The sequence below is a fragment of the Empidonax traillii genome, unplaced genomic scaffold (assembly GCF_003031625.1).
Source record: "Empidonax traillii isolate 1590-97213 ecotype Southwest subspecies unplaced genomic scaffold, ASM303162v1 scaffold218:size1087226, whole genome shotgun sequence".
In the NCBI taxonomy this organism is placed as follows: Eukaryota; Metazoa; Chordata; class Aves; order Passeriformes; family Tyrannidae; genus Empidonax; species Empidonax traillii.
The window spans coordinates 575,490-589,379 of NW_020955411.1; the positions used below are offsets into that span (position 1 = coordinate 575,490).

General features: G+C 48.5%; 2 protein-coding genes across 3 annotated transcripts in view; one reads left to right on the top strand and one right to left on the bottom strand.

The window, feature by feature from the left end:
- Positions 1 to 827: 827 nt before the first annotated feature.
- Positions 828 to 10,890, bottom strand: MRPL14 (mitochondrial ribosomal protein L14). Its single transcript, XM_027887675.1, has 3 exons — positions 10,849 to 10,890; positions 3,855 to 3,947; positions 828 to 1,492 (listed from the first exon to the last, which is right to left on the bottom strand). Exons 2-3 carry the CDS (start codon positions 3,926 to 3,928, stop codon positions 1,126 to 1,128), a joined length of 441 nt encoding a protein of 146 aa, XP_027743476.1. The 5' UTR covers positions 3,929 to 3,947; positions 10,849 to 10,890; the 3' UTR covers positions 828 to 1,125.
- Positions 10,891 to 11,011: 121 nt separating this feature from the next.
- The window catches only part of TMEM63B (transmembrane protein 63B), a 47,601-nt gene continuing 44,722 nt past the window's right edge, over positions 11,012 to 13,890 (top strand). The window contains exon 1 of one of the 2 annotated variants that reach the window (XM_027887665.1): positions 11,012 to 11,144. The gene's annotated coding sequence lies outside the window, so the exon portion shown is untranslated. The remainder of the gene's footprint in view (positions 11,145 to 13,890) is intronic. The other variant, XM_027887666.1, reaches the window with a different exon arrangement.

The following is a 13,890-nucleotide window of genomic DNA, read 5'->3' on the forward strand; positions in this document are numbered from 1 at the left end:
CTGCACTCTTCAGATCTTCATAATGGGGGCAATGTAGTGCCAAGGTAAGGGGCTTTCCCAGAGCAAGAGAAGGGCAAGGCAAAGTCAGCCACCACAGCCACCAGACCTGTGAGGAGTCAGCTCGATGGCCTGAAGGCTGGCCAGACTCCTGCTGACTGCACCCCTTGCACCCTCTGCCCCAGCACTGCTCTGCCCCAATGTCCCTTTACCAGCCATGAGCACGAATTTTCTCTGCTCAGCTCCAAAGAAAGGCAGCTGTTTGGCTCCTGGATCACAGCTGGCCCTGAAAGGAACACTAGCATTTGCCCACTGTTGTACCTGAGCTTAAGAAGCTGGACAACAGCCAGTCTCACCAAATAACATCATAGACAATGTGTGACAACCGTCCCAAACAGGAATCCAAAAGGAAGGTTCTTTCTGTAGACCTTTCAATCTGAACCCAGCCCTTGCATTAACTGGAGAACAAAATTTTCAGAGGTTGGTCAGGTGGAGAGCACATGCTGCATCTCAAACCCACCCCATCCAGCTCCCCTTTCTACCTCTGCTTCCCGATGCCTGGCATGCCCTGTTGAAGTTGTAGGCCACCACGCTCTCCTGATTCTGATTCCTCCTAAATACTTTTCTTGGGAAAAAACATAGAAACTAATCTCATTGAATGTGCCCAAGGCACCAATAGTTCATTCTGTATCTCTCCTACTCTATTACTTGTGAATCCATTTTGTAGATCCCAGTGTCACTGGACCAGGGACTAGACTTCGTGTCTTGCTCCTGGGGAACTGGGAAAGGCAGAAACAGGGAAAAGAGAGCATAAGCAGTACAGAACAAGGTTTTCATGTTCTCATTTTAATGATGACAGACCAAATTAACACCACAGGAACAGTAAGGGTGAAGGACCATTTCCCAAACAGACTGCAGATGTTCTGTGAAGTAAATCAACCTTCTTTTGGAGAAAAAGAAACTATTTCAACATTTAAACTAGTTGCTTATAATTCTTAAACAGGAGGAGGGACTCTTGATGAATCTCAACTTTTTCATGTTTCATCAGTTTCTGAAAAATGACCAAGTAACATCTACTGTATGAAAGGATATAACAGGATTTAACAGGCTAAGGAACCCTCTTAGCTTTCATACAAAGTTGCGGGCAATGGCCAATACTTTGGAGAATTCGCCTTCTTTCTGCCGCAGGATATAGGGTATGGGTGTTTTTATCCTAGTCCCGATTGGATTTCCATTATCCTCTATGAGTACCACATTGTTGGAATCAAACCTAGGCGTCATGGTGGGGCCAGGCATCTTGTGCCCTACAATTAAAGCTTTCTTCTTCTCTCCTTTGATGGCCAGAAGGATTTTATCTCCTACTTTGCCAACTCCAGTCTTGTTATACACGTGGATACACTTTGGTGGCCGGTGGTAGGGCGTGTTCCCCAAGGCGCTGTTGTCCACCACTCGCACGCGGGTGAGTTTCTGTATTGCTCGGCATGCTCCAGTGGTACTAAGCACAAGACAGGAAAGAATGAGAGACAGATCTCCTCAATAATCCTTGGGGAGCAAGGGCAAACTCCGCACAGAATCTTGTCATTACACAAAACACTCGGAAGGCGCCAGCAATAAATACATACCATATGGGTGACACATGGACTGCATTCAATGTGCTCTTTGAAAGCCAGATGCTACTTCGGGCTTTGCACACTCGTCACTAAATGTCAAACATAAAACGACCGTTCTCCTCTGAAACACGACTAAAAGATGGCGTGAAGAGTGACTTGCATTTCATGGGCTCTAGCAACTGCAGATGATTCAACTTCAATTTACAAGGAAAAGATTGTGCTTGCTTCTGTTACAAACAGCCTGCAGGAAGCTAAGCCTCAAGTCAGGCTCTTTCAATCTTGTTCACATTCCCCAGCAATAAGGACTTTTACGACCAATCTTCTTTTCAGTGAAGTCTGTGAGGGTCTCCCATTTTATTCTGCTCTCAGTAAGATCTCTGAGGACCTGCTGTGAGTGTGCTAAGCTGTCACCAACTAGAATCTAAGAGATCGTCACCTTCCCCATGTGGGAGGAATCCAGAAAGATACAGTCTCTTCTGTATCTGTTTGCTCTGTGGGATTATCAGAAGCAAGGAACAACAGAAATAAACTGCACAATACGAAATTGTTAGATCGGACTCAGAATATGCTTGAGAACAGCAGGAATAAACTCCCTTACAGAAACCACTGTTCTTTTATTCAGTGAGCTCAAACTCAAGTGATTTGTTGCTTCTCTTCAAAGGACACCCAAACACAGACCACTGGAAAAGCAGAAAGATCCTTTTTACTGCTAAACAACTGCTTTGCATTAAGGTATAGAAACATGCTGGCCAGAACTGCAGGAATGCCAACCTGCTGTCAGCTGAACTACTCAGGAGACAGCATATGGAATCAACCTAATCATTTACCTTGTTTTTCAGAGCAGAAGTTTGTACAGTAACTAAAGACTAATAGGGACCATCATCCCTTCTGGAAGATGAAGGGCCTGTATTTGCAAAGCTGCATAGAAAACAAGCACCAAACCTAGTCTGGATGGACATGAGTTGAAGTAGATTTTTACATGCAGTGAGAGAAGACCAGCTGAGTGAGTGTGTGTTAGTCTGACTGCTCCAGAGGTCAAGCGCTGCCTTACAAGATCTGTTTTCTGCAGCAGAGGCATATCCCTGCTTTCCTGTCTCTCTCAAAAGTCACTCACCTCTGCAAGCCCCTCCCATTCCAACCCCTGGCAGGGACTGTGGTATACCACACTCTCTCTCGTCTGCCTGCTGACTGTGGTTGCACAGCAGGGGAGACAGAAGGGAGGAGGCTGGAGTGTTGTCACAGGAAGGAGAAGGGAAAGCCTAGGTAGGACTGAGCGTACAACACAGAAGTAGCAAACAGCTATACAGAGTAACTGCACTAGGACTACTTTTTCTTTTCCTTCTTTCTTCATTTCTGCCTTGGTTTTGGAGCAAAAACCCACTCAAAAAGTAAGGCTTCCCCAGTAAGAATGTTGAAGTCCTGCTTATCTCTATGGACTGGACTTTGCCTCAGTCTTGCTGTCACTTATATATGCTTTAAGTGTCTACTGGCCAATGCTTTCACACAGCCTACTTACAGAAAAAGCCAGGAAGACTTGGTTACCTCCTCGAGATAGCTCCTGGGACTATCACACAACCTAGCCCTGAGCATTGTCTTAATCCCCTCTCTAGACCACAGTCACAGGAATTACTATTCTCATCCTTTAAACTGAAGTCCTGATCCTCCAAAGAGTTATATGCTAGAGATTCATCGTACCAGCTGAGTGTACTGTGGGATTAGACTTTAAGCTTTGTACAAGGTATTGTAAAATACGAAGTCCATAAATTTAAGGAGCTTTAAATGCCTTGAGCCTGGAACAAGAAACTAAAGAAAAATAACAAAATAGACACTGTTAAAGTATGAGAAAGTAATTTTTCAGATTATTTTTGTTCTAAGTAACTGTAATGATAAACTCTCGAATAATTTTAAGGATGTAATTGGGTCTACATCAGCAGGAGCTGGCTTTTTTGCACTTGCATGAGAAACACACTTTCAACTTCTGCTTGCAGGCCCTTGCATTGTTCTCAAAAGCCTAAAAGCCTTCCTACATATGAAATGCAGAGTTCAGACTGCCAGGAATCTGCAAAAGCAGTGTTTGGGCTTACTTTTAAACCTTCCAAGTGATGGGACAACTCTGAGATACTTTTTTTATTTATTATATTATTCATTTGAATTACAAATACTGTATCTTATGTTTGACCTAGTTAATAGCACCTCTTTCAATCAGGAAATGCTCTCAAGAAAACAAAAGCAAAATCTGAAGATTACCTGAACTGTCGCTGGAGCACCGCACTGCTTAGATGGGTTAAGGATAAAACCAATCGTGTATTCAAGAGAGCCATTTGGATTCTGGTAACAAACCTGCATAAGAAACAAGAGAATTATGAACTCTGGAAAATGGACAGAATTTGGTTTGCTTCCTTTCCTTTACGTGAATCCCACATCAGGGCTTCAGCACTTATTTAGAGGCTGCAATCCACAGCAGAGAGTGGTAACAGCATCCGCAGCAGGCTACAAAGCAGATCTACAACCCCTGCCTGAATTTGGGAGGCAATGTAATTCAGACACGTATACTACAAAGCTGGATTCAGTATCACTGCATTGCAGTTTCCTACGCACAAAGGTAAGGGCCCTTCTGTGTGCACTGTGAATCATGTAACAAGAAGCAGGTTTAGAATTTCAGATGTAAACTAGTTTAGTGGCTCCAGTGCCCAGTAAAAGCTATCACAATTACTTGTAAACGCTACCAGGGTTACCTACAAACCAAGCAAAAATCCTGAGATACTCTGCAGACTGGCATCAGAGCTTCAAAAAACCATTTGCCAGACAAGAAACAAATCAGACCTCTGCTGGTGAGGGCACGCTTCCTCTTTGCACACAAAGGTGTTTACCAGGCTGTGTTTGCAGTCCACAACCTCACTGCTGCCAATCTTGCCCTATTCAGGCTGCCCAGAGGAAAGAGTTACCTGCTCAACCCAGACCGAAACACCACCCCGACTGCAGCTGAGCTGGGTTACAAGGGTAACCTCTGAGTACCACACCCTGACTACACCTACAGCAGTTCCCTAACCTCAATCTGTCAGACTGACAGGGACCAGCTTGCACGCACAGTCACTAAGGCTTATCTGAACCTGGATCACTTTCCCAGACATCATTAGGAAGCACTGACCCAGGAGGTTATGCTGGCAGATCCAAATGAAGGGAGAAAACATAGACCTAGAGCCAGTCCTCTTTCAGGCCAGCTCAGGTACAGCTAAGACTTTCCACCTGACTGCAACTACTGCCATGTGACAGTGCTTGCTGTGACCTTGGCAGCGTAACCAACACAGACACTGCTTCTCTCCTTTCTAAAGCAAACATTAAAAATCCATTGACCTCATAATCTCTCTTTGCCACTTCTGATGAGTTTTGGACCAAACTATAGCAATACAACATAAAGCTATTTCCTTGACTTTTATTTTAAAAACAACACTTAGCTTCTTTAGAGAGAAAAAAATAACCAGAGCCTTCGAACAGATGATGCCGCAGCTCTTCTTATTACAATCCATTAAGTCCAGCCTAAATATTCACTCCCTCTTCCATTGTTTTTCCTCCAGTGCATTTGCTTACTTGGCAGCTTTTCTACAGAGCAAGTGTTACCTGAGAGCAAGATGAGAAGCACGGGACATGTGCACCACAGCAGCTTTGAGCAGCATTTCCTGAGCAAAGCACAGGACGTGTGGCAAACCATCTCGCCTGTCAAGCAGGCACGTTTGGAAGAGAACAGCAACAGCCAAAGCTTGAATTTATTTACTAAACAAAGCTTGGATTTCTGAGCAAATTCACTATGTTGACGTGCTCAAGCCCTCAGTCTGCCTGCGTCTTTTCTGCACTTGGGTGTACTGTTTCCCCACATGAAATTCAAATCCAGCAGGTAATACTGCTCCTACCTCCTCGAGAATCACACTGAGCATTTGGATCCCCATACAAAACCCAAACAAGCAGCAGAAAGTTGGCCCCTCTGATGTCCTCGACGGATGCTTCTTGGGGAGTCCAGCTGCTCCTGTCACCTCTGTCTCTGTTTTCCTGGCAAGCACGGTGGGTGGAGAGGATGGGTCTGCTCATCCTCACCACTATATAAGACCAAAAGGAGAGGTCTGCTGGCTCATGGCAAGGCATGCACAGGCACATGCAAGGCTGTCAAAGGGACAGCAACATCAGGACTAGCATAGCCAGATATGCTAAAGGCACATCTAAAATGTCCTGAAGTGCTGCCTAAACTCTGAACTCACTCCTCACTCCTGGGTGGAGTCACTCGTTTTTTCTACCCTATGGCAGCAGTGAAGGTCTGAAGTTACAAAACTACCAGCAGAAGCATCAAGAACATTAAGTGTCCAAGGACTGTTTATTTTTCCAGATGACTCAGTACCCCTTTCTTAGCTAAGAATTATTCCTCGGCACGTTAGGATGTGTCATAAGCTAAGAAACTTCACGTGATCGATTATTTGGTATGAAGCATCCTATTAGGAACTGAGTAAACAGGGGGGATCCTTCCAATTAGCAGGAAGGTTCAGGGTGGAGGGAAGAGAAAAACGCATCTGTGGCATGCAGTACAGCATTCAAAGGTGCAAGTGGGTTCACAAAGAATGAATCATAACTTCACAACATATCATGTTATGGTATATCATCACACACCAGTTTCCTTCCTAGAACCGAACACCCAATAGTTTGGGTCTGTCTCCAGGTGCTCCTCAACCAGATCCAGTCCCAACATGCTCTCTCTGTGGCTGTGACCTTGATCTCTCCCCTAGCCTCAGTTTTCCCCTCTGTGAAGTGGCTAATTACTAAATAACTAAACTCCAAAGGGCACAGAGGCCATTCACTCTGTCACACTCGGCGCTGCCACATGAACACTCCGAGCTGGTGCCAAAATTAAAGAGCCTCTATAAATCGATGACAGCCATCGGCCCCAGCACCCCTGGCACTTTTCTCCTTCCCAGTGCACATGTTGCCTCACACCAGTAGGCCTTAAAAAGGCTCAGAGGCTGCACTTAGCACAGGCACGGGGAATGCACATGACTCGAGTATGCTTCTGAAGGTGGCTCGCCCCAGGTCATCAGGCTTCAGTGCTCAGGGGTGTATGGGAAGAGTAACACCTTAACCTTCAAGCACAGGAAAATTTGCAGGAATTCCCAGTACTCTGCTGTCAGTATTGCCCAAACAATACAGGAGTGCAGCCTGCAACATCCTAGGAGAGGTAAAATACCACCACTGCTTAGTACTTAGTGACTAATACATCCCAGACCAAGGATTTATCTTGGAAGGGACTTTTGGAGGTCACCTAGTCCAATCTCCTGCTCAAGCAGGATTAATTCCCAAATTGTTCATGCTAGGCAAGAGCAGTATTTAAATGGACACTATCCTCAGATGAGAGTCCTAACACAAAGACTGATATAACATTGACCACTCATAGCTTCACCAAAGCAGCGATAAAGAACTGTACAGAGAAATCTCTCTTCCAGTTCCTACCCTGCTGCATAAGCCTAACTATCTCATAGTTAGACTAATTTTTTTAAATCAGCATCACAGAGACACTTGGCCCCTCTCCATATATCTGTTTGAAGTTAGCACAGACCTCAGACAAGAACTCAGAATAAGAATCAGAAAGGGGTAAAGAATTTGTTAATCAAATATTCACTAAAATGACCCAATTTCTACTTCACTGAATAAGTCTGAGTACACAATAACCTGCTGTGGTAAGCGCTCTCTTCTCAAGGGCCCTTCAGTCTTACCCCATTAAATGCAACAGACTGACATCAAATTCAAATACTGCACAACAAAAAACTCTTCACCGGTTATAAACTTCTGGAAGATATTTATCCACTGCATCATTTTTAAGTGCTAAAGCTATTATCTTCACTGGTTTTTTCTTGATATTAAAGAGCTAACCTATATTTACTGCAATTTTGAGTGGTTTTTGAATGGAGAAATTCTGGAAAACTTCATCTCAGCTAAAAAAAATACATACAGTATTTTCGTCAGATGTGTGCAAACACAGGAGTAGATCACCTCAGGGAACTGATACAAAGCAAGGGCATCTTCCAGATAAGGAGGGCAGGATTACGTACTCACTTTGAATGAACATCAGGCCACGTGGTATGAAGAAAGGAAGATCTGTGCCCCCCCAACATGCATTTCCAGCACCTCCTTTATGCTGGCTTTAGCACTTATGTGAATCAGACAGTTTTCAGCTAGATCAGTTCCCTGATCCAACTCAACCCGCAGTTACATGAATGCTGGTGGCAAAACACGAGACTGGGACCTCTCTCCTTCCACTGCCAACTCGGGCTTGTGTGGTGACAGTATCTCCAAAGAAACACTAGGAGATTTGGACAAGAAAAGGATCTCTTTCATTTCAGCACAAACACCAACGTGCTTCACAAGAACGGTCTGCATGAATCTGCACTACTAACACAGCCATGGCAGCACCGAAAGCCCTGCGCCTGAGCAACTCAAGAGGTCAGTGCAACAGCTCTGACCAAGGTCTTACCAGTGGTGCATATCCTAAAAACCATTCCTGCCCTGCCTGTATCCTAGGGTGAATGTAATTTTAAAGAGCGCTGTTACCTAGCAATTGAGTATTAGTTTCCTTTTTAATCACAAGTTTGGAAACTGACACCTGCTCCCTACATTCCCAAGACCTGTAGTTCCATAACCATTCAGCTATCTCTTTTCCTTTGTTCTGCTAGGCCCCATGGAGAAACAACGGACGTTGCAAAGCAAATGCTGAGGCCTACTACCCAAAAGGCTGCTATCAAATACATAAAATAAACCAAGGAAAAATATTCCTCACTTTAATAGTAGTAGCCTGATCTGCACGAACAGTAGGGACCAACATCACCTTTATCCTTCTAAAAGGCCAAAACAGATATGCTCCAGGCACCATAAAGATTTGAACTGCATCTGTCATCCATCATTAAAACAAAGGAAATAAACCCAAGACAGTACACACTATCCAAATACCTAAACCCCTACTCTGCCACTGCAGGTTTATTTATAGTCCAGCTGCCAGGGTGAACTGTGAACTAGAGGACTCAATCCATTCACAGCTCTCCTCATAAAGGAAACAATGTGATTAAGGGCTGTGTGTTAAAAATACACAAGATATTCATTACCAAGAAATAATTGGTTTTACATTAATGACAGACAAATAGGCCAGGATTCACAAAGAGGAATTAAGTCTTTTTTAACTCTATTTATGAACAGGATTAGCTATTAAACAAGATATTTATTGATCCAAGCTACCAACAGAAACTCATTACAGGTACATGTGTTAACAATTTGGAAGCAAAACAAACCAACCTCATTTTCCAGACCACAATCAGGAACGGTAGATAACATGAAATCTGAATACTTTTGATACTTTAAATATTCAGAAGTCCCAACTTTTGTAAAGTACTTATGGCACTTCCTGAACACCTAAAACCATTCTATATATTCATATTCACAGCACTGTATTAAAATAGGGAGGGATTATTCCCAGTGCACCAGGAAAAAATTAAGCTACAGAGAGGACAACTGCCTGTGTGAGATCAAAGGAAATGAGCAGTAGAGCAGATACTGGGTTAGCCCCCGAGGCTCTGCTCTGGTGTGATTTGTGGGGCTCAAAGTGAAGCCCAGAAAGGTCCCTTTCTACCTTTGGAATTAAATACAAATTCAGAGGACTACCCACACTCCCACACCTTAATGTTGCTATCACCTGACAAATGTATCTTTACTAGTTTTAGAAGTACCGAGGTCTCAAGAACAGCCACAAGCTGGTGAAAAGCCACAAGCTCAGATTCTGCTCCCAGCCCTGACCTGGGTGACCAGGCACCAACCAGCAAAGTGCCCAGACAGCAGTAACCATGCTGAGGGGAGTTGAGGCAGGGAGAATGACACAAACAAGAAGGAAGAGAAGGTGGGGAGCTGTGGCTCAACCATAAAAAAAACCGTCAAGAACCACTGACCTAGGCTAGTTGTTTACAGGACAAAGAGCATGAGGGGCTCTGAGCCTTCCTGATAAAGCGACACCAGAAAAGCATGTCTAATAATGACAGAGTTCAGGCTTAAGAGGAACCTGACCTGGAGACAAGGGCACGTTTGCATCACAAGGCAGCACAGAGCTACCTGCAGGTTTGCTGGCATAAGTCTCATTTCTTACTCACAAACTTCCCTAAACTCAATTTCTCTCCGTCCAAACAAGACCCTCCCAGGAAAGCCTGGAGAACTCTTGAACGAGGCAAGTGAAGACAGCTCAGATAAGCATCTGTCTACTGCTGTTAAAAACACTGGCCGCCCGCCTGCCTTTACTTCAGAATTATTCACACTTTAAAGAAATCTGTCATGCTGTCTTCCTCCCCAAATTGCCTCCCCTTACTCACAGGACCTCCAAAGGAACTTTTTGGAGAACAACCACCAAAGCAGAGAGTAGTGCCCACACTTCCCGAGTCCCCATGACACAATATGAGTAAATACCAGGCTTGTCAGGACACAGGAATTTCGGTCCTAACTTCGCTGCATCACTATTCATACCCCCACAAGCCTAACTCCAGCAGTGCAGCCCCTCATGAATTCTGAGCAAAGAAACTCTCATCTCTCAAGGACAAACGTGCGTGCGTTTCAGAATTGTGTTTTCTTCCTCCTCCCTCGCCCGGACCGTACTGTTAGGGCGCGGGCTGCAGCCCAGCGGGAGCACAGGGTGCTGCTCTCAGTCACGCCATCTGCAGCGTGCGAGCGACACGAGGGCTCCAGGCTGGGCAGAGCACAGGCTCCGGCCCCAAGCTGCTTTCGCACGGTGCCACCACCCTGCCGCGTCACCTGCTACCCAAACTTGCCCCGTGCATCCTCAGGGATGGAGTTTCTCAATCCCTTCAGAGCGACAGCCCACGTTCAGGGCTCACACGTTCCAGGCCCTGTGCGCAGAGCATCGGGGACAGCCTGCAAGAGGCTCCCTGCCGGGACGCGGGGGCAGGCAGGGCCCATGGGCGAGCACGGCCACGGCACAGCCCCAGCGCCCGGGGGCTGGAAGGGCTGTCCGGGCGGCCGGCTGAGGGCTCAGCGCCAGCGCCGGAGGAAGGCCTGCGCGCCGGGCCCAGCGGCGGGGCAAGGCCGGGCCCTCCCCCCGGGTACCGGTCCTGCCAGGCGCTGCAGCGCTGCGCTGCGCTTCGCTTCGCTTCGCTCCCACCATCCCATCCCATCCCGTCCCATCCCGTCCCGCCGCTCCCGAGGTCGCCGCGCGCACCTCCGACGGCACCGCGAGCCCCGCCGCCGAGCACAGCCCCCCAGCGCGCACGCGCAGCACCGCCCCCCGCGCCGCTGCAGGGCCGGCGGCTGCCGGCCCCGCCCCCCGCCGGGGTCCCGCCCCCGCCGAGCGCTGCCGAGCCCCGCCGGACCGAGCCGAGCCGAGCCCGCCGGACCCAGCCCAGCGCAGCCGGGCCGTCGCCGCTCGCTGCCGAGCGCGGCGGAGGGCAGCGCTGTACTGCAGCGCTCGGCCCGGGGGGAGCCCGTCCGCGCCTGACACGGGGTAAGGAGCCGCTGGTAAGCCAGCGGGGACCTGCGGCACGGCATAGCACGGCGGGGAGGGTGGGGGGGGGCGGGCGCGGCGACCGCGGCTCCTCTAGGCCCGGCGGGTGCTTGCCGGCGGGGAATGGAGGGGGGGGGTGGCCGTAGCGCCGAGGCCGGGCCGGGCCCGGCCCCGCGGCCGATGCGCGGAGCCCTTGTCGGGGGCGGCGGGGCGGGGGGCGCCGCTGCCATCTTGGGGCGGGGGGCGCGCCCGGTGCGGCGGCCTGGCCTGGCCTCCCCCACCCGCCCCCCCCCCAGGGCCCGGCGGGGCTTCTTTTCGACTCACAGGCGCCCGTCCTTTGCCGTCCTTCTTCTCCGCGGCTGCCGGGTACCGTGGTTTGCGCCCCCCGGGGGTCGCCGGCCCCTTTCCCGCGGGGCGGCACCGGCCCCGTCTCGCCTGCGCTCGCCGCTTTTGTGCGGGCTCGGGCTCGGGGAGCTGCGGCCCCACCTCCCTGCCGCTCGTCCGGGCGCCGCTGCCATGGCGAGCAGCAGCGAGGCGGCAGGGATGTTTCGAAGGTTGGAGTGGCGAGCGGGATTCTGATACCGCCCTGCTTCTTCTGCCGCGGAATGCTTGGCGAAGGGCTATCGAATGGGGCTCGTGTCCCTGGCCGGGTAGCCAAGCAGCCCCTCCACATCAGCAAACCATGTTTTTTCCTCCTGTCCTAGAGTGCGCCCTGTATGTAGCTACCTGCTGGAGAAGGCATCACGCCAAAAATCTTCAAAGTGTCTGCAGTCAGCCTGGTGTCCATAGAAGGTTCGGTAGCTCTCAGCTGGATGGACACCATATGTTTTGGGGTTCTGAGCACCTCCCTCCCTTGCTCTCCCCTCGAAAGTAGGAGTCAGAAACAAAAGGCCTATCAGTGTGTGCTCAGGGTGGCTAATTTAGTTGTGCGATGTCCTCGAGGACTCCCCTCTCCCCTTGATTTGTCTATGAAAGTGTCCTGCTCCATCATGTCATCCTATGGAGTAAGCACACGTAGAAAGCCAGGGGTTGCAGGGCAGGAGCATCCTATTAGCAGCAGTCCAATTAGCAAAGCCACTGAAAGGTTGCATGGCACAAGTGCTCCTTGGATGGTCCTGCAGATGCCCCACCTGAGTGTGGGACAGAGCCTTTGCAAGTGTATTGCAGGAACCATCACCCTTCCCCTCCAAACCCTTGTGCTATATGGTCCCTAATAGCTTTATATTCTCTTAAATGCTTCTGAGAGAGTGGAAAGCCAACCACTCGGCTCGTAACTGACTCCAGGAGGACTCTGTTCAGGCCAGAAATAGCAAAGCATTAAGGACGTTACTTCTAATGACTGCAATTAGCTGGTGTCTACCTAGGAAAGGCCTTTTTCATCTCGAGCTTTTTAGTAGTAGTAAGAATACGCTATCTTTATGGGGAGAGAAGTCCATTCTGCAGTCTTTGCCTGGATACCATAAGAGCAAAATAAACATGAAAGAAGATGCCTTTGAGGGGGTTGGGAAGAGGCTCTGGTTTGGCTCATAAGTATGTTTTGTTGCACTAAGTTTGCTCTATTTTTGTCTGTTCCTGTCTTCAATAACCTTGGAAGGAACTGAAGCTACTGTATTTTCTGAGGGTGTCGGTTTTCTTGTCAAGAAGACATTGCCGTGAGGCTTTGCAATGCTCCGTTTTCTTGCCCTTTGACCAGAGTGCAGTGTGACTATCCTGAACTGTCCTGAAGCTATGAATTGAGCCAAGAAAAGAAAAATACTAAGTGTGCTTTGCTTCTTGTTTGTTTGAGTTTATATTTTTTTTTCTTTCTGGGTTTTGAAAATATCCTTGGTTATATTTTTTCACTTTCTTCAGCAACAGAGTGGGCTAGAAACTTGCTTGGAGGGTTTTCTAATAGTGTTTCTGTAAAAAAAAAAAAATCTTCATGAAATTATTTCATTCTTGGAACTAGAAAATCTCAGGTAGCATAAGATTTGCAGTAAAAGCCTGAGAAGTGGGCAGTGCCAAGGCCCTGCTTTTTGTCTGTTGCTACTTAGACTTTCCCTGAGCCTCCCGTCATGGTGAGCCTTGCAGCGTCCTGCCAGCAGTGTCCTCTAACAGCCTCCTGTCCACACCGAGAGGCAACTCCAGCCTGCATCCTTTCTGTAAGTGCCCCATCCTGGCAGCCAGGGTGAGGCTGCATGCTGAAATCCCAAGGACTCTGCAGGCTGCACCTCCCGCTCCCAGGAAAGGCAGCTGGGACCTGCGTTGTCTGACGTGAAGCGTGCACAGAGGTGGGGTGCCGGCTTCGTGAGGGAGGAGGCCCTGTGTGTAGGATATTCCGTGTGCGCTGCTAATTGCAGACGGTGCTGGTTATGGATACTGTGCATGATTTGCATATCAAAGCATCTGAGAGCTCTGCCATGGGTAGGGATGGGTAAGGATGATAAGGATTGCTGGAAGCTGGGGCCAGATCTTCCCGGAGGCTTTTTGTGGTATGCAGATGAGACAAGAGAAGGGAGTGTTTGGAAAATGGAGTTTGTCTCCATGTCCTTGAGTGACAGCACTGTAAAGGTTTTTTAAAGCAAGGTGCTCCTTTTCATGGGGTGGGAACCAAGCAGTTCTTGGTGGCAGAGTACTCTCCTTCCTGCTCCTCCTGCCACTGAGAGCTTGCTGGGTAGCCCACACTGTTGAGCCCGGGAGCTGCCTCCCACCCGGCAGGTCCTGCAGCAAAAGGCCAGTGTGCCAAGCCTGCTGCCTCTTCTCCACGCTGCTCTTCACACA